This window comes from Chrysemys picta, chromosome 3, assembly GCF_011386835.1.
Source record: "Chrysemys picta bellii isolate R12L10 chromosome 3, ASM1138683v2, whole genome shotgun sequence".
Taxonomy (NCBI): domain Eukaryota; kingdom Metazoa; phylum Chordata; order Testudines; family Emydidae; genus Chrysemys; species Chrysemys picta.
Window position 1 is genome coordinate 108,269,351 of NC_088793.1, and position 26,911 is coordinate 108,296,261.

The following is a 26,911-nucleotide window of genomic DNA, read 5'->3' on the forward strand; positions in this document are numbered from 1 at the left end:
GCATACCACTGTGTATTAAGAACTGTATTATTTCTTTCCCAGAGTATTTCTTATATATGTGCTCCTTTTTACTGATAGTTTACCCCAAATGTTATTGTCCTTTAAAGGAAAACCTTCCTTTCTCCTCCTTTCACTTAAACTTTAGTTGTTATATCAATTTCTTGATGTTTTAGTTCATGTTACAATATCTCTCATCCCTCCCCACCCCCTTTTCTTTTTTGGTCCCACAGTTCTTGGATGCTCTGATTGCAGGATATCACTGTCCAACCCCACGGGAATCTTCACCTCTCCCTGCTTTCCCAGTGATTACCCTAACAGCCAAGCATGCAAGTGGACCCTCCGAGCTCCTCCTGGATTCATCATTCAGATAACATTTATTGAGTTTGACATTGAAGAAGCTCCGAACTGCATTTACGATTCATTAACTCTAGATACTGGAGAGAAGAATCAGGTTAAGTTTTGCGGCGTCACTGCCAAAGGATTATCATTTAACTCCACTGGAAATGAAATGATCGTAACTTTTGCAAGTGACTTTAGTATCCAAAAGAGAGGTTTCAATGCCAGCTATACTCGAGGTATGTAAGCATAAAGATTTTCTTTCTTCTTTTATCTAGTACGTCCTATACCAAGCAGACTCACTGTATGTGGTAAGGTGAATCTTTGAAGTGAGAATCTGGAGATCTCACAAACTAAATTCTGCCATCAACTACTCCCGTACAACTCCACTGACTTCAGTAGTGTTACACAAGTAACTCATGGCAAAATTTAGCCCTGACAAGCTATAAAAATGCAGTTTGGTAGAAAATGTTGCACTGATTTCTTTAATATTCATATGAAAGAGAACCATTCCAAAATAACTTGGTTATAAAATTATATATGCAATAGAATGGATGACATTAAGGGGGAAAAATCTCCTTTCAAATGTATATGGCAGATCTCAACTCTTACATTCTGCCCTTCTTACTTACACAGGACTCTCATATTCAAATCATTCTTATGATCATCAACATGATAAGTCGTCGAAGTCATGATTTCCCCCAGAGGGAAGGGGTAATGTGAAAATCCTGTTACACCCTTTGTAATGTAATGGGTATTTTCATTGGCACCCCTATGGTAATCTTAGATAAATAACAGAATTGACTAACCAGCTTTGGCATTAGTTAGATTTTTACAAATTAATACAAATGCAGAACATGGAGGTATCTTTAAACACTAGACAATTTGTTTCCTAAAAGTAAGGTTTTAAAAGGTATGCACTTTAGTATACAATAAGTACACAGGCCAATATACATGTGGGTAGGGAAGGAAATATAAGGGAGTAAATTAGTTTAAGGATGGATTTGGGTTGTATAATGGCAGGCATTCACCCATGGAGCACTCCCTGGTGGTCTAGGGTGGAGCTACAGTTACTTATCTTCTCAGTTTCCCCTCGTCAGCATTCCCTCGTCATCCACAGAGCGTTGGATGAGCATATGGGTGCTGGTTTTCTTTGTTTCCAGTTGCAACATTGTATGAAGACAGCTAACTGGGCCAGATCCTCAGCTGGTGTGAACCAAAGTAGCTCAACTGATTTTAATAGAATTACATCAATTTATACCAGTTGAGGATCTGGCTCATTAAATGCCTTCCTAGTATTACTTGCCCATGTAAAGAATCAATGTAGTTGTTAAAGGAATGCTATTCAGTCACCAACGAGAGAGGAGATGGGTCCACTAGGCAGTGTCTCTAGAAAAGTGAAGTTCACACTTCGTAAAAGTTTGGGACCCTGTAGCTCATTCAGTTTAGTACATAGACAGGGCACTACTGTTATATCCAGGTATAAAGCATGGTTTTGGTGCAGCATAGTTATATATTTGTTATGCTGGAGGATGTTAATAACTGCCACCTCAGTAAAGTTGATGGGTGAACTAGGCACCCTTTCTTCAGTCTAAATAGAAGAAGCAATTAAAAGCCCCTTTATGTTATAAAAGCTAGAAAAAATAGGGAGTCACCACCCTAGGACATAAACCATATAGCAAAGCCAATCAGAACTTAAGGCCAGGTCTACACTACATACTTACTGTGGTATAACGACGTCACTCAGGGTATGAAAAATCCACACCGCTGAGTGATGTAGTTATACCAACCTTAACCCCCGTGTAGACAGTGCTATGTAGGTGAGAGAGCTTCTCCCGCCCACATAGCTACTGCCTCTCACAGAGGTGGAGTTATTAAGCCAACGGGAGAGCTCTCTGCCCTCACTTAGAGTGTACATGTACATTTGTATTGTAGACCCACCCTAAGCTATGTGGGCTGAAGGGTTTCCCTGGTACAGACTATAAAACGTAGAGGCTAGGAGGATTATTCATTGCAGTCAGTGTGTTAGAGGCAGAAAGGCAGAAAAAGGCATCAGAAAGTGAGATAAGCAGTGGGCACAGGACTCATTGGAAAGGCAGACTTGGATTTCTGAGCAAGGAATTGCTGTTTGCTGTTTGTTCCTGCTGTATTCAGGAAACAGGACTTTGTGTATATTCTTGCACTGAAAAAATACTTGATTTTGTCATCAATTTCTTCTCTAACAGAGAATTTCTTCTCCTAATGGCCTCAATATTGATTAACTGCTTGGGCCAAAAGGAACAACAATATTTGTTTTCTCCTTCATATGATGATCAGCTCCTTAAGTACTGACAGCTGAAATTCATCAAAATGATGAATTGCTTACATATTTGGTAACTGGGACAGAAATCTGCTGGTAATATTGACTCCAATGTTCTGCTCACTCTACATATCCAGAACACATATTGATATCAGTTTTGCCCTTTCTTGGGAGATGTGGGATTCTGATGTTCAACCACTGCTGCCGCCCAGCACCGTGGAGTCATATTACAAGGCAGATCAGAATTGTTCAGTGACATAACAAATTTACTGAATGTGTTAACATTGCTTATTCCCTTCTTATACCTTTTCAACACAGCCAATGCCCCTCAATATTCTTGATCTTCCCAAACACACAATGAATAGTATTTGTATAAATAACCTTCGCCCTCTTTCCCAGCTCTGAGTTCTTATACCATTCTTTGTAACGTGGTATGTCACCTTACTTATAATGTAAATACAATTATATTACAATTAAGCTATGACAATGCCCTTGTTCTGTAAGGGGAAGCTTAACCAAGTTTCTATCTCTAAAATATGACTACTTGCTATTGTCCTCGAGGAGAGGACAAAATCCTTGAAGTGACTATGGTAACTGGGTAGTGCGCCCTTTGAAGGGATCAGAGGCCCAGCCTACCTGTGACAGGCTGCACAATGGGGGAGATGAGTCGCTCCAGACCAAAGGGGGCTGTAGGAAGCGGCACGGGTCAAGGGATGTGCTGGCCGCCGCTTCCTGCAGCCCCCATTGGCCTGAAATGGGGAACTGCAGCCAGTGGGAGCTGCGGACGCGGCAGGTAAACAGACCGGCCCAACCCGCCAAGGGACTTACCCTGGCGGGCTGAGTGCCAAAGGTTGCCGAGCCCTGGACTAGGACATAAATATTTGTGAACACTAGCTTGCAGCATTTAAACAGACTGCTCTTGAGAAAAATTGAACAGAATCCTCATACCCAACAAAAATCCATTAGTTGAGTTTGGCAATAAAAAGCCTTTGATTTGCCAAGGAATGTAGCTGAGGCACTCTCTGCTACAGTGTTACAAAGATGTGGCATGGGCTTCAGTTGTGTAATGCACTCATGAAAAACAAGTCAATAAAAATCATGAAAACAAATGAAATGTTTTCAAATTACTGCTGTAGTGTGTTGCCTAGTGCGTTCTTACAAGTTACCAGATGAATGCAAAGTAATTGTAAAAATGACTTCTTGCATGCCATGAGTTTTGAATGCAGCCTTAGAGGTTAATAGTTTAATATACTTAATTCAACTTCAGGAGTTATTAGTTATCTGTAATGCAGCACTAAAATGATCTTTGCCCATTTTTGGTTGAATGTATTGCTAAGCTAAATGCACCATAATGTGCAATACTGGGCCAGTTCAATGATAAAAGCATTCTTCTAAACATTTGGCTTATTGAATATTACTTGGATCTTTGTCTTTAAACCAATTTATATCTCCCTTTGAAATTTATTTATATATGGAATTTTGCATGTGTGTGTACTAGTTGCTGTTTCTCTGAGGAATCAGAAAGTCATCATCCCCCAAACTCCAGATGTGGACCCTGTGTCTGTGGCAAAAACAGTCCCAGTGCCAGTGCTTAGCCAGTTCACACTCTGCTTTGAAGCAACCAAAGCCAGCAATGATACCAGTGACTGGAAGGCTTTCTCCTACAGTGATCCTTTTTCAACAGAACTCCTCAGTTTTGGAAAGACCACAAAAGGCCACTTCCTATCAATCTCAGGCTCAGAGTGCATACTAGACAGTGTCCTCGTGACAAATTCAAATGGAGATTTTTTCACAGAAACTTTTGAACAATTGTGCATAGTATGGGATGGCTTCTCTGGCAATATAGGTGTAAATGGCAAGAGCATCTATCACACGGTTCTCTGCCCAGGTACCCTTGGCCAGATTATCCCTGGCAATGGAAAATTGGTGTTGGGCTCTGACAGCAATGAAATAAGCTCTTTAAATGGGGACATATACAACTTTCGTCTTTGGAACTTCACCATGAGTTCCCAAAAGCTGTCCAACCTCAGCTGTGATGTGAAAGGAAACATTGTGGACTGGGAAAATGACTTCTGGAATATCCCAACTTCAGCATTGAAAGCAGAAAACAACTTAAGTTGTGGTGAGTATATTTGGCAGAATCACTTTTGTTAATTTTTTCCCCCATGGCATTGTTCTTGAAGTATCATATGACAGCAAGAAACTGTATGTTTAGAGTTACAGACAGCAGCACTTCCCAAAAGGCAACCTCACTTGTCCTAGCCTTTCCAGCTCCATTCCACAAAAAATTAATTTTGTCCCGGGTGTGTCTGTTCCTTTAGTTTAATCAAAGCTCTCATCCAGCCTGACTTCAAAAGACAACTAATGAGGTTAAACTATGAGGGGTTCATATATATTATTCAGAACAGAAGCAATAAATAGCCAAAAGTAATTAGAGAAATAAATAAAAGTTCTCCAATCTTTCCTTTCCATAAACTCATTAGTTTAAATGTGATTTTAAGACAAGTTAGTTAATATACTTGAATGTGGAGATGTGGAGCAAGATAAAATATGTGTCTGTTTAAAAGGGGAATAGGTAGAAATAATACTGTCTATATAATGCTATAGGCATGCAGAGCACTTTACAGAAACATATAAAGACCAGAGTCCCTGACCTGAAGAGGTTACAATCTAAGACCCTTATCCTGCAAGCACTTAAGAATGTGCTTAACTTTAAGCCCTTGAAACACCAGTAGGACTACTCAAGTGCTTAAAGCTAGGCAGGCTATATTCTTTCCTGTGCCAGACAGGCATGGATGGGGACCATTAGAAAGCTGGTTGGGCCACCCTGATTCTCCTGCTTTGTAGCTAAGATTACTCAGGCCCAGTTCACAAGTCTTAAGTCTACGCATTGCTGTGGCTTCTAAGGGCATTGCAGCAATAAAAGATTATCAAGATGTTGCAGAGGTACTATTCTTTTCATAGTTGTTGTGATTTTAATGATCCAAGAATTGTCCTAGATCTCCAGGAAAGAAAGTGCTCCAAGTTTCTACCAAGGCAGGAAGTATAGCTATCCACTCAATATGTCACCTCCTTTATTCCCTCATGCAACTCTGAAAATGTCATCATAGAGTAAAGGTATAAGAATGCACCTGGAAATATTATCTTCCATGGATTTTTTCTCTGAGCATACCGGAAACTTTGAGAGGCGATACAATAGTTTTTCCTCTGGGATCTTCCCAAAACCAATCCCCCCAAAATACTGAATCACTGCTTGAAATAATTTCCATTTCAAACTTCTTTTTAAACTCCTTTTTTGTTATTAGCATTCTTCTCACAGGAAATGAGAGAGAATCATGAGTGGGAAAGGATCCAGTAGACTTCAGTCCGTCCACGGTGATCTTTGGAGAAAAATATTAAATGAACTGACAATTTGGCACATTAGCCTGCACTTCTGGTCTCTGACCCTCTGGTCAGTAGGAAGGAGCAGTGTGTGCTTTGTGCATTTGCTGTACATCTATTGTGCTGTCTGTGAAGAGTGCCATAAAAAGCATCTGGGCACAAAATAAAACAAACCCAAAAAAAACAAAAACAAAAAACTCCCCAGAAACCTGAAGAGAATGAAAGGAGAATAAATAAAGGCAAAAGGAATTAAGAGGAGAGGGAACATTTCAGATTAAAATTGCTGGTTCTTCCCCTTCCCTTTACACATCATAAGACAAATATTACCTCATGGTCCTGCCTCTTTTCACCCTCCAATCCCCCACTGCACAGTTTCTCCTCTACCCAGTTGCTTGCTGCTTCCCCACCCTTCTTAGTCCCTTGATCTTCTCAACCTCCCTCCCCCATTCCCCACTAGGGTGACCAGACAGCAAATGTGAAAAATCGGGATGGGGGTGGGGGTTAATAGTAGCCTATATAAGAAAAATGCCCAAAAATCGGGACTGTCACTATAAAATCGGGACATCTGGTCACCCTATTCCCCACCCCTAGCTGGGTTCCCTCTGCTCCCGGCTGGGACAGGAGCTGCAACCTGATGCGGAGCCTGCTACCTGCCTGCCCACGAGATGCAAATAGGAGCGGCCCCGGCTGAGCAGGCACTGGTGTGTGTTGATGACCTGGCACCTGCCTTCTTCCCCCACCTGCAGTAACCGGACTTTTGGTGTCTGGTCAGTACATCTGACTGGACACTTCCAGGTCCCCTTTATAACCAGACTTTCTGGTCAAAAACCAGACAACTGGCAACCCTAGTGTGGATAGATGTATGCGTTGTACATGACTGTGATCTGCTTCTGAACTCCAGTTCTGCAGAGAGGGAGACCCCTGCAAGACACACATGACACCGATTGGCTTTCCACAAAAACAATTATACTCCTACAAGGACAGTATTCTTCTCCTAGTGCCTTCTCACATTCAGCTTTCCTGGTTCCTTACCATCTTAATGGTTTTGAATTATGTAAATTCCTTACCAAAAGCACCCATCTACATCTCTGGATAACCTCAGCATAAACCAAAGGAGCTGTACGTTTTGTGTTTTCTATCTAAATTTGCTTGGGCAATGGACCTTGTCTTTGTTTATTGTAAAGAACTATGCAAGCCTACGTCACTAGCAAAATAAATATTAGGGCTGTCGATTAATCGTGGTTAACTCACGCAATTAACTCAAAACAATTAATCCTGTTTAAAAAAATTAATCATTGTTTAATACATTTCAATTGGTATTCTATTGTTTAATATTTTTGGATGTTTTTCTACATTTTCAAATATATTGATTTCTATTATAACACAGAATACAAAGTGTACACTGCTCACTTTATATTATTATTTTTTATTACAAATATTTGCACTGTAAAAATGATAAACAAAAGAAATAGTATTTTTCAATTCACTTCATACAAGTACTATAGTATAATCTCTTTATCATGAAAGTGTAACTTACAAATGTAGATTTTTTTTTGTTACATAACTGCACTCAAAAACAAAACAATGTAAAACTTTAGAGCCTACAAGTCCTACTTCTTGTTCAGCCAATTGCAGAGACAAACAAGTTTGTTTACATTTACAGGAGATACTGCTGCCTCCTTTTTATTTACGTCACCTGAAAGTGAGAACAGGCGTTTGCCTGGCACTTTTGTAGCCAGCGTTGCAAGGTATTTACATGCCAGATATGCTAAACGTTTATATGCCCCTTCATGCTCTGGCCACCATTCCAGAGGACACGCTTCCATTCTGATGATGCTCGTTAAAAAAATGTGTTAATTAAATTTGTGACTGAACTCCTTGGGGGAGAATTGTATGTCTCTTGTTCTGATTTACCCGCATTCTGCCATATATTTCATGTTATAGCTGTCTTGGATGATGACCCAGCACATGTTCATTTTAAGAACACTTTCACAGCAGATTTGACAAAATGCAAAGAAGGTACCAATGTGAGATTTCTAAAAATAGCTACAGCACTCGACCCAGGTTTTAAGAATCTGAAGTGCCATCCAAAATCTGAGAGGGACGAGGTGTGGAGCATGCTTTCAGAATTCTTAAAAGAGCAACACTCAGATGAGGAAACAACAGAACCCGAACCACCAAAAAAGAAAATCAACCTTCTGCTGGTGGCATCTGGCTCAGATGATGAAAATGAACATGTGTCGGTCTGCTCTGCTTTCTGCTTTGAGCAGAACCCATCATCAGCATGGACGGGGTCGGGCTGGAGACTCTTGCCTATATGCTCGGGGTCTTACTGATCGCCACATTTGGGGTCGGGAAGGAATTTTCCTCCAGGGCAGATTGGCTGAGCCTCTGGAGGTTTTTCGCCTTCCTCCGCAGCATGGGGCAGGGATCTCTAGCAGGAGGGTCTCTGCCGATTGCAGTCACTAAAAACAGGATTGGGGACTTCAACAGCTGAGTCCAGGGAAGGGGTAGGGACGGTTTTATGGCCTGCAGCATGCAGGGGGTCAGACCAGATGATCATAATGGTCCCTTCTGACCTTAAAGTCTATGAGTCTATGGGTGGTTGAAGCCTGAAGGGACATATGAATCTTAGCACATTTGGCATGTAAATATCTTGCGATGCCGGCTACAACAGTGCCATGAGAATGCCTGTTCTCACTTTCAGGTGACATTGAAACAGGCAGCATTATCTCCTGCAAATTGTAACCAAACTTGTTTGTCTTAGCTTTTGGCTGAACAAGAAGTAGGACTGAGTGGACCTGTAGGCTCTAAAGCTTTACATTGTTTTATTTTTGAATGCAGTTATTTTTTGTACATAATTCTACATTTGTAAGTTCAACCTTCATGATAAAGAGATTGCACTACAGTACTTGTATTAGGTACATTGAAAAATAGTATTTCTTTTGTTTTTTACAGTGCAAATACTTGTAACCAAAAATAAATATAAAGTGAGCACTGTACACTGTGTATTCTGTGTTGTAATTGAAATCAATATATTTGAAAATGTAGAAAACATCCAAAATATGTAAATAAATGTTATTCTATTATTGTTTAACAGCACGATTAATCGAGATTAATTTTTTTAATCGCTTGACAGCCTTAATAAATACTAATGCTCCCCTTATTTCATGTTTTAAAACGAAGTGAAGTCACTGAAATATATCAATGGCAGGTTCCTTTTCTCACATCTGTAAAATTATTGTAAAAAATAAACATGAATACTCATCAGACTAGCAAGGTAGTGGGCCCCAGGTTTTATACATTAATACTCTGTTTTACATATGTATTAGTTTTGATATTTAAAATATTACAGTAGTGCCCAAGGGCCATAATCAGGACCAGGATCCCATTGTACTGTGCTAGGCACTGTACAAACCCATACGAAGATACAAGCTCTGCCCCCAAAAAGTTTTATTAGCTAAGATATTACTTGGGAAATCAGTAGTAGTGTATGTGCAGTGGAAAGAGCCACCTTACCCACCTACACCACACTCTGGTAAGAGTGCAAAAAGGCCAAGCACTCCAAGGGAAGTATGACTCCTTAGATAATTGTACTTCTCCTGTCCCAAAGCCCAAGAGAAATCTCCAGCGCCCTTTTCAGTCTTCTCCCAGGCGTGCTAAATTATTACAATACTACTGGCTTACCCAACTATAACATTTCCTCAGGGAAAGTACTGTGAGAAATACCTAGGGTGACCCGATGTCCCGATTTTATAGGGGCAGTCCCGGTATTTGAGTTTTTTTCTTATATAGGCTCCTATTACCCCCCACCCTCTGTCCCGATTTTTCACACTTGCTGTCTGGTCACCCTAGAAATACCACCTCAAAAACTCAGCTAGAAAACCCAGAGGATGCACCTGTAAGATTTTTCTCTTCTCGTCATCTTTTTGAGTAATAAAGAACTCTTTGTCAAACCAACCTTTGAAGTAAGAGTTGATGAGTCAGGCTATCATCCACCGACAAAGAACTAGCAACATTAGAGAGATTACTTTATCTTACTGATAAGGATTCATTTAATTGCAAAGCAAGGGTTTGTTTAGAAAAGAGAGATTCATCCTGCCCTGTTCATGCTTTGGTAAGGAGCTGAAAGAAACTAATTAACAAAGCAGTCTGAACACTTACTAGTGAATGCAGCATATTTGCATGCGAATGTCACTTGCATTATTGAACTCCGCAAAGGGCTCTATTTTCATTTGCAGTTAACAGACTTTTCAGACAGCATTTGCTAATGGAATTACTGAACACATGAGCAGCAACAAATTGCTGCAGATAACTTTCTTTTGAGAACTGTGCCTTTTACCGGTTTAATATTCCATTCAGAATTTGATTCATGTTCATGTTCTTGCCACTGTATAGTGGTGCTGGGTTTTTCTGGGTTTTTAAGACAGCACACTAATTCTACTTGTCATTTAGATGGGCCTGTATTTCATTTCACTATAAAATCATCAGCTGCATTTGATACCAATAGTACATGTCCTTATCCTATATCCACATTAATACAAAAAATTAATTGGTTCAGTCATACCTGGCCATCACTTTTAAGTCCAAAAAGTGAATTAAGCAAGATGTGTAAAGGGTTGATATGCTTAGGCGATATTGATGAAAATATAGCAGCAGCTCAAAGTATGTTGACATTCAGATCCTCATATCTTCTTTTACTGAGCACTGAGAGATGACATGGTCTGGCCAAAACCAAGCTTGATTAACACAAAAAAGGGTGTGTTTATCATCATGCCCAGGCATATTCATCTTTAAAAAAAATACTAAAGTCAGGTCTATTGTCAAGTGGAAGTTACAGTGACCTTCAGGTAGCTACTTAGCCACTCTTCTCTGATACAGACCCAATAGGGGATCAGCTTTCAGGGCGTTAACCTATTAACATTAGCACATATATTTGTAAAAATGCTTCACATAGGATGTCATATGGCTTGCAAAGGGTGCTCGGTGGAGTTTAGTTTCTTATATAAAATATGTAACTCATCCCACCGTCCCATAAGTTTCAAGTTATTTCATGGAAAAACACTTCATCATACTTTTAAGCCTGGCCTTGTATTCTCTCAGGTCTCCAGCCTGCAATATCCCACTATGCTGCATGACCTCTGGGTTCACTGCTGCTGAGTGATGAGCACCTGGCTCCATCCTAGCTCATTCTCAGCACAGCAGTAACCACACCACATGCCTAGCAGGAACAGAATAGGAACAATATTTTCAAAAATATCTAGGTGGTTTAGGTGTCTAAATCCCATTTTCAGCAATTATGTAGGATCCTAATTCTCATGGTACTTAGGCTCTTAAGTCACTTAGGCAATTTTAAAAGTTTTACCCTCACTCCTACTTTTTCTGTTTTTAACTTTTTCTGTTTTTTTTTTTTTAATGAGCCCGACACTGCTCCTATTAAAGTGAACCACAAAACTCCCAGTGACTTCAGTGAATTCAGCAGGGTTGCTAGGTGTCTGCTTTTCAACCAGAACGCCCAGTCGAAAAGGGACCCTGGAGGCTCTGGTCAACACCGCTGACCGGGCCATTAAAAGTCCTGTCAGTGGCACAGTGGGGCTAAGGCAGGCTCCCTGCCTGCCATGGCTCCGCACAGCTCCTGGAAGCAGCAGCATGTCCTCCCTCCGGATCCTAGGTGTAGGGGCAGCCAGGGGGCTCCGCAAGCCACCCCTGCCCCAAGCACCAGCTTTGCAGCTCCCATTGGCCAGGAATAGCGGCCAATGGGAGCGGCGGGAGCCGTGCCTACATACAGGTAGCACGCAGAGCTGCCCGGCCACGCTTCCACATAGGAGCCATAGGGGGGATATCCACTGCTTCTGGGAGCTGCTTGAGGTAAGCACCATCCAGAGCCTGCACCTCTGACCCCCTCTCATGCCCCAACCCTCTGCCCAGCCCTGATCCCCCTCCCGCACTCTGAACCCCTCAATCCCATCCTAGAGTACCCTCCTGCACCCCAAACCCCTCATCCCCAGCCCCACGCCAGAGCCCACACCCCCAGCTGGAGCCCTCACCCCCCCAGCAGCCAACACCCTGCCCCAGCCCTGATCTCCCTCCTGCCCTCCAAACCCCTCAGTCCCATCCTGGAGCATCCTCCTACACCCCAAACCCCTCAGCCCCACTAAGATTCTGCACCCCCAGCTGGAGCCCTCACCCCCCCCCCAATCCCCTGCCCCAGCCTGGAACCCCCTCCCACACTATTAAGTCCTCATTTCTGGCCCCACCCCAGAACCTGCACCCCCAGCCCAGAGCCCATACCCTCTCCCACACCTCAACACCCTGCCTCAGCCCAGAGCCTCCTCCCATACTCTGAACCCCTCAGCTCCACCCCCCAATCTGGATCCCTCTCCTGCACCCCAAACCCCTCATCCCTGGCTCCACCCCAGAGCCCTCACCCCCAGCCACCCCCTCCTGCACTCCTGTCCCCTGAGCCAGCCCAGTGAAAATGAGCAAGTGGCTGAGGGTGGGAAGAGCGAGCGACAAATGGAAGGGGATGGAGTGAGAGGGGGCAGGGCCTCAGAGAAGAGGCAGGGAAAGGGAAGGGGAAGGGCCTTGGAGGAGGGGCGGGCCAAGGGTGTTCAGTTTTGTGTGAGTAGAGAGTTGGCAACCTTAGAATGCAGCTCCAGCCCCAAACTTATTGGACCAGATCTTCTGTTATGGCTGTGCTAATTTACACTGGCTGTTAACAATCCAAAGAGGCCAAAAACTGCAGCCAGGGGATGTGGCATAGAAGTGTCCCAGCCATGCCTTCTTCCTCTGGACACACCCTCTTTTCCCATCTAACATAGCTGCAGGCAAAGGTAGTGGTAGCAGAACCTCTCTGTAGCTGTGCGCTACTAAAGGAACCCTCTTGCACTAAGGTGATTCTCCCAGGAAGATAGGCTGGTTTTGGGGCCAGACCAAGCCAGCCATATAGCACAAAACGTCTGTACTTCACCTAGACATCTGGCCCATTCGCATTTTACACATACAAGCTGGGTTTTTTAATATTGTTTATCTAAGTATTTAGTATTTATTTAGTATTATTTCTGCACATGTGCATTATCAAGTATGCCATGCTATTTGGTCCCATTATTTTCAACATAATGTGCAAAAGTAGTATGTGCAGCTGAAGCATAGGGATATTCAAAATATAATGAATGCAGCTACCCCATTACTTGCTCAGTTGGTCACTGTTATATGTAGTTGGGTTTCCATGCCACCAAAATATGTGCATGTTGATATGATTCAGTAAACACACATTTTGATATCTTTATCTGTTTATTATACATGCATACCAGAACATTAATCATGCCCACGCCCTGCACACAGGAACTGTTTAAATCACAGCTTATCTGCTTGGTATCTCCTTAGAGGAATTTCTCTGACTAGTACGCTGGTAGACTACATTGCCTCAACTGAGTTCAGAACTCACTTGAAGATGCCATGTTGTTATCCATTAATTCTGCATAGGCACTACAGCCACACTAACTAGTACATTTTTAAACAGTTGGGTGGAATTTTGCCACACACTACTCAATGATTTCCAGGGGAGCTGTGTAGCTAAATCTAACAGAAATCTTGGAAAACATGAAGATGGGAGGTATTGTTAGATATGACCCAAACTTGCAAGCCAGCAGGACTTTCCTGGAGTTGTCAGCAACATAGGGAAATGATCATACATGAGTCTTCTGAGCAAAATAGCATATCAGGTTTCCCACTGAGATAAACCAGAAAAAGATCTGCGAGTGCATGACCTAATGTATTTTGAGATATGACAGTGTTATGTATCATATACCAAACATTTTTAATGATTTGTCTTTCCTAATTTTAAAGGCTCATACCTAATTCTCCCACCTATAACTGAACCAACTAGTTGTGAAAATCTTGGAAGCCTTTGCCAAGGTAAGAAGCCAAAGACACTTTTTGCATTTTTCAGCTTTACCAAATCTCCCTGTTTTCTTTTCTTTTAATTTCATTTTACTTTAACTTCTTAAGGCTGACCTCTAGAAAACTGAGCAAAGAAAGGAATTTCTTAGCTTCAACAGATGTGTGGGTGTACTATACATACAGTCTGTAGAAAGAATGTGATCACACTCTTGATAATACAATCAAGTCCAAAACCTAACAATCATATGCTAATGCAAAGACGAACTGGTTTCATGTCTTTCCCCATCTCTTTTCCTCCTGCAGTTAAAGGCTGTATTGTTAACGCTGGTAGAAAAATCTGTAAATCAGGCATAAACTGATGTAATTACAGGAGCTGATCATTTTTTAGATGTTTTTAACAGGCGGCTGTGAGACGTAAGTAATTGTTAGTCAGTATGGTTTGAGATCCTCAGGTGAAAGGTATTATACAAATACAAAGTGTAATTGTTATTATTCATATAATAAAACTACTTTTTATTGTAATAGCTGATGATTTGCTGGCCTTCCCCCCATAGCCATACTACTGAATGATCACTATAGGTATCAACATGTCTGTCAATCACAACAAGAGTCATGATATCAGACCTCTTGAAGGGCCAGATCAGCTGAGTTACTCCTGGAGGAATTCTGCGCCACTGCGCATGTGCAAAATTCATAGCCCTCTGCAGAATTTCTTTGCTTCCCCTCAGAAAATGACAGGGAAGCAAAGGGAAGCGCACAGGGGAGGGGTGGGGCTGGGGTGCCCATGGGCATAGTTTGGGGAGACATTGCAAGATTAGCACTAGAGCTGGGTGAACACTGCAAAGTTCCACTTCCATGTGCCATGTGAATCAATCCTGCAGGGATTACTCATAGGGATTCACCCCCAATCAATTCCTGCAGCTCTGCCTGGTGGTTGGAATTCAGCACAACCCCCTGGCATGGATGGTGGCAGGCCTACTTTCACAATGCATTCATGAACCCAGAGCCTACTAGTTGGGTTAAACTTCTCTATAAAACTTTCATACAGCTCTATGCTAGTTGCAGCAGCAACACTTGCTCTAAAATAATTTCAAGTGATTTAACCCTTTTAAAGGTAAGGGATAGAAGGCAGAGGCAGGAGGGAAAGAAAAGTAAATAAAGAGGAAGGACTTAAGATTCTTGGAACTCTTTCTGTGGTAAAGAGTAAAAATAAAACATATTGAGCAGAGGGTAAAATTAACTCCTGGTGGGGAGCCAGGGTAATGACTATAGCAGACTATAATGGAGTTTTAGCCACTTCAGGTTGCTGGAGTATATACTTGCAGTGTTTCAAACTAGATCTAAACTGATGTCCAGATTGCAAAGTCCACAGTTAAGGTGAAATGCCAGTTAGGTCCAGAAGTTAGTTTTAAATAGCATCTTTTGGACTTAAGGCACCCAAAGTACTTTGCAATAATGAGTTAAATACTGGTCCTGGAGCGACTGCTTAGGTAAATGTGGCAGCCATCATGAACTCAGTAATAGCTCTCACACAGTCATGGTTATTAAAACCAGTTTTATTGAGATGAGATTATGATAACCAGGACATCAGGATAGTCTTTTTAGAAGAATACCCAGAGATCTAAGATTTGCACCAGACAAACAGTCAGTACTGCAATATTATCATATCCAAGCATGGTGTTTCTTAATGCTTGTCCTACTCTGTGCTGTCCTACTCTGAGACCGGATTCTGTTAAAATGGCACATTTCTGTATTTATTGTTTCAATGGTGTCAGATCAAATCTGCTCACTTTATAACTGAAAAGAGAGAGAGAGTGTGTGTATGTGTTTGTGTTTCTGACTGCCAAACCTGCAAACTTTCTTTGGACTCTTAGGGTCAGTGTGGGTTCTTGCCTTTTTTTTTTTTTTTTTTTTTGCATCATCGCTAGTTATGAAATCGCCAAATTATGCCATCAATTATACGTGTTTGGAATTTAGTAAACAATTCTATTGGTTTAAAGAAATAAGATCCATATGCCTCTCTTCGCTGTGTTATGCTCTTAGCTGCTCTGTAGTGCTAAAAGGAGTAAAAAGCCTTAAAAACTTATTTCTCAGCAGATCTGATTCTGAAATCTCAGGAGGAAGAGATCTGATTTATAAGAATGTGACATTTCTGTGTAGTCACTTTTCAGATTAAAACCACCCTCTGTTACAGCTTCCCAGACTACCCTTGAGCCCATGGTTTTTTGTCTGAGAGGCTAGAATGTTACAAACTAAGCTAAACTAAGCTGCCACTATAACATTAATTTTATTACTTTAATGGACAAAGCCTATGCTTTCACTTTAGCAGGTACCTAAGTACCTAAGGCATCTGCATACAGGCTGCTGAAATTTTGTTCATTTTGTGATTCCTCTTTGTTCAGTTTTTCCTTCCTACTAATCTCCTTTTATCAGGAAGCCATTATTTAAACAGTTTACCAAGAGGATGATACACATCGTGTCCTCCTATGCTACCAATTTCGTGAACCGGCTAGTAGTGGATGCTGAAGAAAGTTATGGTGGTGGCTGTCCCTAAACCAAGGACATTGTCTTTCCAACAGATAAGGGGAAATAGATCAAACCAAATTTGTTTCAGATCACAACTCACCCTTAGGACTGCATGGAACAGCACTGTATCCAAGCTACCAAGATGATGAAGAAAATTGTGTGTACATTTTCTCAGTCCCTGATCATTCTGGCAAGATGTTCGTCAATTTGCAAGTAGAACATTGTTCCTTCTCACAATGTGACACAACAAACTAGGCCTGATTTTCAGCAATGTTGAGCACCTGCAGCTCTCACTATCTTCATCTAGAGTTTTGAAGTCTCAGCACCTCTGAAAATCAAGCTGCCTATGCTTACTAGGACTCTAGAATGCAAAGAAACGTTTAGCTTTTTCTGTCAAAGTTGGTTAAACTTCCACTTCTCTTTCAGATTCTCCTACTTCTTTCACTGTAAGTACTGTCCATCTCCCATGAAGTATCTGGAATTTAGCCCAGAAATGGAGTCACAAAGAGAAAGCTTTTAACTTATACTTAATGTTTGTTAACCTTTATGCATTTCAAGTGATCTAAGTTTGATAGGAAGTATTATAAACTAATGTGATACACTGAACATTATCGACAGCTCCTGTTCCCTCCCACATAAGCCTGGTCATCAGTTTATAATTATTACTGATTACTATCCTTTGGATAGGTTGCCACTATTTAGATGTCAAGCATTTTTTTAATGAACTCATTTCCACAGTGTCATAAAAGCAATTGTTGAAGAAAAAGAACAGATGCTGTTTTTTTATGGGTTAAAGACCTTAGATTTTTATAGCAGCATTTGATAATAGGGATGGATGCCTTTTTCTTTTTTACCACTTTTGTTGATTTGGCTAATGAGGTCCTCTTTGTCATAATTATATAAATGGTTGAACACATTCGATCTACTGAATTATAAACCTGTGTGTTCAAATTCTTTAAGTTGTTTCTCTGTTTTGCTTAATAAAATATTAATAGAATACAAGTAACAAAGGTGAAACAAATTTATTCTCTCTCACCAAAAAATCATACAAGAAGCTTGTAACAAAAACAACATAGAATGCAACTAGGAAAAAAAAACAAACCCTGCTGAAAATACACTTTCATAAGCTTTGGAGCTTGGTTGTTGGCTAAAATTGTATCAGAAAAGAACATGGCAGGTTGAGAGCTTATGATGTATAAGTGTTCATATTGTAAAGAGAGCTTTCCAGCAAAAAACTATCAATGTTGGGTTTGAGTTCCCTGAGAATTACTGAATAAAAAACATTTCTTTTCCAAACTGTTACTTAAAATGCAGTGATATGATTATTAATTGTTTTGCTAATGTTCTATGTAAACACACAAACCTATTCTGTTCTGAAAGGAATTTTCTGGTCTATCTTCTCTGTACCAACTGAAAATGCATTTGAGCTAGTCCCTAAGGGATAAATTTTGCAAGTGCTGTGTGAGGTGATTCCTCCTGATATCAGTAGGAATTGTACAGTACATGAAGCTTTGAAAATCAATTTATTGAGAATATTCCATGTATGATTTTAATTCTGTTCATTATACAGATCTTAGTGGAGCTAATTAGATCCTTACACTGGTGTTTTAATTTCACAGTTGTTCTTCATCTTCCTTCCCTGGGTAGAGACATCTATTTTTTTCACAAGCGAATGTTCGTAGTTTGTGTGTCTTTGAAACCATGTTATTTATTTTCTGGCCTTTCCACAACTCTTCATTGAAGATCTTATAAAATGATTCCGAATTTGTGAGGACAGTACAGGACTGATCTTGCAACCCTTACTCCCACTGAAGTCCTCAGGAGTAAGGATTGCAGGACTGGAACCTACATCAGTTCATTCATATTCATCACTTTATACAGAAGTTTGGTGTGTGCATATTAACATGTATAGTAAATGGTTTCCTTCACTCTCTATATATGTTTTCATGCATTATTCCCATTGTGCCTGACCGCATTAACATTCATGTTTCATGCAAATTCACCTTTCTCTCATCTTTGTTACCAGCTACTACTGTAAATCCTACTACTCCTCCATCACCCACTGTCACCACTAACATGCCCGATACTAATAGAACCGATAAGCCAAACGATGGTAAGAAATCCTGTGTTACATTTTTCCTTGTACTGTGTCTAGAGCAAATGTATTGTGTTATAAGGTTTATTTAAATATATTAAATGTCAAGTTTCACATATTGGGTTTGATTCTGCTCTTAATTACACTAGTGTAAATCAGGAGTTACTCCATGTCAATCATGTAAAACTGGTTTGGGAACAGAATCAGGCCCAATATGTGTTTAACATGCTTGCATATTTCTTGTATAAAAGCGAGCCATTTCTACATTATGTATCACTTGTTATTTATATTATTCATTCACTAATCTTCAAAGCACACAGGGCCAAGATAGATATTTAAAAAAGAGGATAAAAATACACATGTCTTTGAGTCATTTTAACATAGCTGCTGTTTAGGTGCCACATAGCAGCGACGTTTTCAGCTGGGCCAGTGGAACTTTGGAATTATCTATTCCCCATTGGTAAGTTTGAGAAGCCAAGTAGAATCTGTCTGATGGAGCCAAACAACTTCCACTGACTCAATAGGAATCTTTCCATTGACTTCAAGGGGAGTGGGATCATGTTTTATTTAGGAAAATATTGACAACATTGAATATAGTAGTTTTCATTCAGGAAGATTAGGGAAACTTTAATGGTACCAGATGAATCAATTATAAGCCCACTGCTATTCACAGGAAAGTAGAGATTTCCTTTGAGATTTTGTCAAGTTCTGAGAGATCACTTTCCTCAGGAGACAGTGTAGCATGTCAGGGGAGCTACCAAAATACAAATTAAGTAAAAATAATAATAGTAATGAATTGAAAGAAACTATTTTAACACAGCTTTCATTGGTTTTCTACAAAATATCACAGGAGATCTCACAAAAATCCTTGTCTGCAGGGATTTCATTTTCAGTGGGCTCCACAGAATTAAATCAATGATTGTGCGTTCATTTCTGTTGGAGGATTTAAAACCTCTGATAGTTTTATACTATAGCTTATTATGTCCTGCAAACATTACTGTAAAGTTCATCATAGAATTTAGTAGTTTGTACCTATATTTTTCTTCTTTGATATTTGACTGTACTCTAGAGGAAAAGAGCCAGACCCTGGAAAGTGTTGAGTCACTTATGTCAAAGGGTGTTTCGTTTCTATTTATGGAGCCAATCCCTAGATGTTCACACTGAACAGTTAACCCATTACAGTAAGGTTGAGATTTTCAAAGCCACGTAGGGAAACTGGATGCCCAATTTCCATTAAAATCAATGGAAATTGGATGTCTAACTCTTGTGGTTGTCTATAAAATTCTCTTCATAAAGCAAAAAGACTAAAAGACAAGAGGCCAAATTCATACTTAAAGTAAGTAAATACAACTTCCACTGAGCTAACTGAGAGTTTCTGACCTGAGGTGAATCATTTAGTTTGTATAAATAATTTTTCTTTCATCCATTAACTATATGGCTTGCTACATACAGACCTGCGGGAATTAAGAGTTCCTGCTACAGTTATCTTCAGAATGAAGAGAAATTCACCTGAATCCTCCCACTCACTACTACAAGGGCAGCAAGATTCTATGATAAAAGGGGTAAAAAATATAGGAATTATCTCAACCCCAATTATTTGGCCAGTGAGACAAAGGCCTCTCCAACCCAGTAAAAGTTCATCATCTAAGGAACAAAACCCAGAGAGAAAAAATGCACACAACTTGTTCTTCCTACCTACTTCTGGGGCCACATCAGCTGCTTCTGGGGAGACTGAAGTTGGTACCTTGGATCCTTTTACAGAGCACAATACTACAATGAGTCAGTCAACCCATAATAGTGTTTTGAATCATTCTAGTGGCTTACTGAATGAGATTTATGATATAGCACAAATTCCAACAACCCCCACAGTTACAGATCATTCCAAGAATGTAGGACTTCCGCTTCTCCAGGGTGAAAGTTTTAGTGCAGAACTAACATGGACTTTGACTGATGGACTGGATTATACTAATTCTGAGTCAGCATTCCTCACTCTGATGAGCAAAAGCACCCTTTATGAACACACAAAAGAACCCCTGCAGATTTTTTCTTCTAATAGTGGCGCATCCTTTTCCACACATGAAAGCATATACAATGTCTTGGAATCTCTCAGCTGGTGGAACAATGCTGCATCATATCATCATGTTATTTCTGACATTCCAGAAGAAAGCCATCATTCTCTGTCTAGCCTATCTGCTACTTCTACACAATATGAGTCATCTTTTCAAAAAAGTAGGCTGGTCTTACTAGAATTTTCACCTGAAAATGTTTACCTTGTATCCACTAAGAAAATTATGGAAGATGATTCTATTAGGAATAGCATTTATAATGCAGAAGCAAATGATGAATTGCAGTCTACAAAATTTAAATACCTTAAGGAGCATCAATCAGTAAACCTTAAAAAGGTAACCTCCAAACAGACTCAACTTTCAAACCCATCTAGTTTCTTCCAAGATATAAAAGAAATATATAAAGACTCTATGCTTGATATCCAACCAACAGAAACTCTTCTAACACTGGAAGACAGCACAGAATTGCTAAGATTGTCAGCACTCTTGCTAGCAACAAGAAAGAGAAGTTCAGAATTTCAACACATTGTTACTCTTTCACCAATTTATCAAGAATCCTTGGGTCATGCATATTTGAAAAGTGACTTATTTATATTTAGACCTTTGACCAAATTGCCAGAAGAGGAAGAGGAAGAAGCATCTTCTCCAGAAGATGAATTTGAACTCTTCAACACACTTATTTCTACCAGCAACTATATACCTCATTCTTTAAAACCCTCTGCAAATATGCAAAGGAAACCAAATGAGATCCCTGGAAATGAAAAATTAGAAAGTAGTTTAGATACAATTCATAATAACAACCTACATGAAGATTCTGTTTTTTCCACACCTGAGCCAGAAAACATGAACAGAATCAGTAACACCTGGAAACCAGGCTATTTGGGTCTGCCAACACAGTATGTTAATATTGCTCCTTCTTTATCAGCAAGTTTTTGGACTTTGTACTATAATTTCAAACAAGAGTCTCCAGAGTTTTCTGGGGAACCTTCAGAAAGCGGGTGGTTCTCATTTAATAAACCACTTGCTTCCACAACAGAAAAACAGCCATTTTTTAGTTCCCCTACTGGGGCTGATAATATCCTTATGCACACTACCATCATCAATACATCAAGTTATGGAACAGAAGAAATGAACTTTTCTAGCTATATGTCATCTTTGGATATGGAAAGTTTTAGTTCAATTGTTCTGATCTCTTCACTAGGGATTTCAGAAAATACAAAAAGGAAAATATCACAGTCAAAAATGACCACTTCTCCTAACATAAATGTGTCTTCAAATTCTCATTTCCCTTCACTGGAAATGTCTTCATATCAGCCTTCCATGCAGTTGCAGATGAGTACCTTTGATATTTCACATGCAACTTTTACAGACGAATTTAAAAGTGTTGCTAGTTTACACATACAGACTTGGGATCAAATTTCAAGTGCTGATCAAATCGGCATGACCTTCCAACGTCATAGACAGACATTTGCTTCAATTTTCTTCACTTACTTGGCAGCCCAGCCTTCGTGTACAGAGAATAACTATATTGCCTGTTTAACTGACAGATCATCAGAGAGTTCGGTAACCTATACAAAAGCTAATGGACTATCACAATCACAAAACATTTATATGGTCAAAGAAAGTAATCCAACAAGTGCTTTTGATAATGGAAAAAGTAATGTTCAGCCAGATGTAGACACTGATTTTGTAGGAACACACAGCTCACTTCGTTCTAACTTCCTCACAATGACATTGTCTTTGGAAAAAACAGACAGTCTTAATTCAGAACAAAAAATCAGGGCCAGTGCACATCCTAACAGCTACTCAACATCATTGTTATTTTCTACACCCTCACTATCACAAAGTCTTCAAAATGATCTTGACCAAATTTCACCAAGCTTGGGTCAGCTATGGAATGTAGCAGAGTTAAATTTACTAACAAAGCTAGCAATTAAAAGCCACATAAATGTTCTAGAACAAAAATCTGTTGAAGATCCAGAAATCAATCTGACTCCTTCTCTTCAAATGGGAGTGCTCTACGATGTAAATATTGGGAGTACTACTTTACTGATGTCAAATACTGACTCACTTCTTTCAGGAGGAAAATCAGAATGGGAGGTATACAACTATTCTAGCAGACAGACTGAAGGGTTTATTAACAAAGGAATGTCCTCTTTGAATTCCAGTAATATTCATACCACTGATTCGCAACCACAGACAATGCCTCTTTCTTTTGAGGCATACACCGATTATGGAAAAATAACAAATATCTCTTTTATTTTGGAACCAACAACAATTTCAGTAGTGGCCAGTGCAATATCTCTGTCATCTCCATACAGTGGGACTTTTATTCATGCCACTGAGAGTATTTTAAACCATGCTGTAACAATAACCGGAGCAACTATTCATCATTCTGTCTTGCAGTCCCAAAGATCAGCTTCTCAAGTCATGTACCACCAGTCTTCTATTTCAGCGTATGAAAATCCCTTGGCCAATGCATCTGCTGGAACAAGCCAAATCTTCACCCCTGACAGACCACTGAATCCACTTACCAGCTCCCCCAAATTAGTTTTGTTTTATTTATGTAACTCCTTCACTGAACTGAGCTGCCTGTGTGGACCTGAGGTCAACTACAGTATGTCAAGACATTAAGCTAGATGTAGAGAAAATATCACCTCATCTGCTAGATATGCGCTTTGTAGAACTGGATGTAGAAATAGCTGGGTTTAATCCTTACATGTAGCTTCATGTAGATTGTAGAATAGCAACTTAATTACAGTAGGAGGGAATTTGTAACATGTTCCAAAATAATCTTAGCACGTGCCATTAACATGTGGTTTCTAATAGCTATCTTCCCGTTCTCTAACCAATAGAGCTCTAAGGAGACTGCTGGGACAATAAGTTGATTGCCATCTCTTTATTTATTATTCTGATGTTCATTATTTTTATTTTTAAATATTTTTGGATTTTTTTCAATTACAGTATTTACATTTTTGTGGCTTTGATTATTTTAAGAAGTCAAATCCAGGGTCCAGCTCAAATTTAACAATGAAAGTTTTGAAAAATGTGAGTAACATGGAGGGAGAGGGGGAGTCCAATCCTGGTACTTGTGCTCATCTTCTATATTTTTGCAATTTTAATTGTTTTTATTTATTTATTTTTTAATGTTAAACTGCTTCAGTCCACTTTTCATCAATTATTTTCCTGTAAAAATAATTTTCTCCAAGCAACATTTTTAAGGTGGGGGGGGGAAGCAATTTTAAGTGGGGAAGCACTTTTGGCTTCACCAGCTGTCCTGTAGTCTCCTGAGAGTGATTAGAAATGTAGAGTAGTTCTTTGCTAGTCTGACTGAAACACGCTTTGGGTCATCATGTGGTGGTGACTGTGAAACTATTTAACACTAGTTAATAGATGCTGTGTTAGAAAAGTATTTGATTTTGTACATTGAGATGACTTCACTCATATATATGACACTATATGACTATATAAGAGACTATACATATATGTGTGTATATACATATATGTATATACACACACATAAAATACATTATCTATAAATAATACATACCATGTATTTAATTATGTATATGCATATACACCATGTATTTTATATGTATATACATGTTATAATGTTAAAATACATTAACTATATATAGTATATACTATGTATTTTACAGTACAGTATATTTTCTCTTTCTGAGTCCAGAATTAAACATTCCACTTTCCTCCATGAAAAAATCACAGTAAAGATAACAATGGAAATGCCATTTTCAAAGTAAATCAAATAATGAATTTTTATCTTTATTTATTTATTTTTAACTAGGAAAACATACATTAGTGTCCTTTAGGTTTATGACCTTTTGCTGTGAGAGTTTAGTTAAAACATTACTTGGCAATCAAGTTTCCTTTAAGGGCTTGATTCTGCACTGTTGAATTCAAAAGTAGTTTTCACACTGACCTTAGTGGCAGTAGGAGTGACCCATAACAAAGAGAAAAGCAAGCTCAGGAGTAGGGCGATACAGAATATTTACAATGAAATTGGAAAATCTCAAGTCTCATTCAGAATCTATTCAACTGATTCTATTTTTTCAACAGCCTGTAACATGATCTTCTATTTTAACAAAATCTTCAGCATTTTTTAAGTTTTGACTTTGATTTTTGAACTTGAAATCTCAAAGGGTTCAGAAAAGCCTGAGTGTCTGAGCTCTTCCATTCCAAGCCAGGACCACAGCAAGGCCTCTCCTCTGATGCTACTCCAGCCAATGGGCTGTAAGAGCGGCCACAGTCCCTCCGCACCCACTTAAGTCATAGGATCTATATAAATGGAGATCTGTGGACCATGCCCATGGCTAATATGGCATGCAGAGGCAGTGCTGATACCTTTTCCATAGTTCATAGAGAGTAGGTAACCTGTATGGCCACTCAGCTGGTGGAGTCCTCCACAGTCCACATGTGGAGCTTAATTGGTTTGGAGGTCCTTGTGTCACCTCTCCACATCCAGATGAATTTCACACAGAGAGAGCCATTGCCCATGAAAGCTGGCAAAATTTAGCAGTGTTTTAAAGCACAATTCTTATTTTGTGAAAAGTCAAATTTTTGAGTTACAAAATGGCCTGGAACAAAACTTATTTTATTTATTATTTATGTATGTGTGAAATTTTGTAACAGAAAAAAAGAGCCGTTTACCATCCTCATGAGCTTAGGGAGAATTTATCTAAAGTTAATTACTGTTACTTCAAAATAGTCTTGTTCATGTTCTAAAGTTTCACTGTCATCTAAAACGTGAATCTTTTAAAAATGGCAAGATGAAGTTCTAGATTTATTGTATCTCAAGGCTTTCCAGATTAAGTCTGTTAATTTTAAAGTTAAAATATGGTTTGTCTTTCTAACTGCCAGCTGTGCAAACTTAACCTGGGATTTGAGAACAAAGATTCTTCATGCAGTATTGTGTCCAAGAAACACCCACCCAACCCTACTATCTTCAAATTCTGTCCTCAATTATTTTGTTGCTTTTAAACTGATGGGTGCACATTTTACTCTCAGACAATTATAAATCCTGAAAGACTCCAGTAAAATCTGTGGAGTTCTTCTAGATTACACTAGATTATGTCCTGTTTGAAAACTCAGGGTACGTCTATACTTACCTCCGGGTCCGGCGGTAAGCAGGGCCGGCTCCAGGCACCAGCTTCTCAAGTAGGTGCTTGGGGCGGCCGGTCGGGAGAGGGGCGGCAGGTCCAGGTATTCGGCGGCAATTCGGCGGATGGTCCCTCACTCCGGCTCGGAGTGAAGGACCTCCCGCCGAATTGCCGCCGCAGATTGTGATCGCGGCCGCGGCTTTTTTTTTTTTTTTTTTGGTTTTGGCTGCTTGGGGCAGCCAAAACCCTGGAGCCGGCCCTGGCGGTAAGCAATCGATCCCGGATCGATCCCAGAAGTGCTCGCCGTCGACGCCGGTACTCCTGCTCTGCGAGAGGAGTATGCGGAGTCAACGGGGGAGCCTGCCTGCCATGTGTGGACCCGCGGTAAGTTCGAACTAAGATACTTCGACTTCAGCTGTGTTATTCACATAGCTGAAGTTGCGTATCTTAGTTCGAAGTGGGGGGTTAGTATGGACCAGCCCTCAGTATTTATGATTATTTTATATTTATGGCATTTTCAGGATCTCACAATTATATTTCAGTCATATACAGGGTCATATTTACATATAAATTCCATTTTGTTGGACAGTAGGCCCAATCCTGCATTCCTGCACTCAAACTCCTATAATAGCAATTAGAGTTTTGGGTATACCAAAATGTGAGTTCAGGCCCTATTCACCAAGTTATCTTTTGCTACAAAAATAAGGTCTTAAAGTTTTAAACAGAGAAAGTTTGGCATATATGATATAAAGTTTGGCAATATATTATGAATGATGTTCAATGTTTCTGATATTTGTAATACTGTTTTTAATGGACAGGGGGGCTATTCTACAGGATTTCCATTACTGTCTTCAATTACAAGCCCATATTAGAGTCAAAAGTACAGAGTGTGGTGGCCGAATGGGTAAGTTAAGTTTCTTCCTATTTATGAGAGTTGTATATGTGTGAATCTGCACCTTAAATTACATCAAATTGATAAGAGTTGGGGAAAAGGGAGAACATCAAAGAAACCAGTTGGTCTAGTTTATAAGCTCTCCGGAGCAGGGTCTGTCTCTGTGTTATTTATTTGTACAGTAGTTAAAACAGTGGGAACATGCTCCTTCTTTGGGCCCTTAGGTACCATGGGTAAAATTTTCAAATGTTACATAAGAAGCTTGGGAATTTAAGTCCCATTTTCAAAAGTGATGTA

General features: G+C 39.8%; 1 protein-coding gene across 11 annotated transcripts in view; it reads left to right on the plus strand.

The window, feature by feature from the left end:
* ADGRG6 (adhesion G protein-coupled receptor G6) overlaps window positions 1-26,911 on the plus strand; it is a 161,322-nt gene that overhangs the window by 71,410 nt on the left and 63,001 nt on the right. For 7 of the 11 annotated variants that reach the window (XM_065588770.1, XM_008177101.4, XM_024112933.3 and 4 more), the window contains exons 3-7: window positions 231-575; window positions 4,134-4,757; window positions 13,865-13,933; window positions 18,471-18,557; window positions 26,541-26,626. In XM_065588770.1, the coding sequence (XP_065444842.1) occupies window positions 231-575; window positions 4,134-4,757; window positions 13,865-13,933; window positions 18,471-18,557; window positions 26,541-26,626 (1,211 nt within the window). Of the gene's footprint in view, window positions 1-230; window positions 576-4,133; window positions 4,758-13,864; window positions 13,934-16,872; window positions 16,891-18,470; window positions 18,558-26,540; window positions 26,627-26,911 lie in introns of those variants that run through there. The other 4 variants (XM_065588768.1, XM_065588771.1, XM_042848205.2 and 1 more) reach the window with 2 other exon arrangements.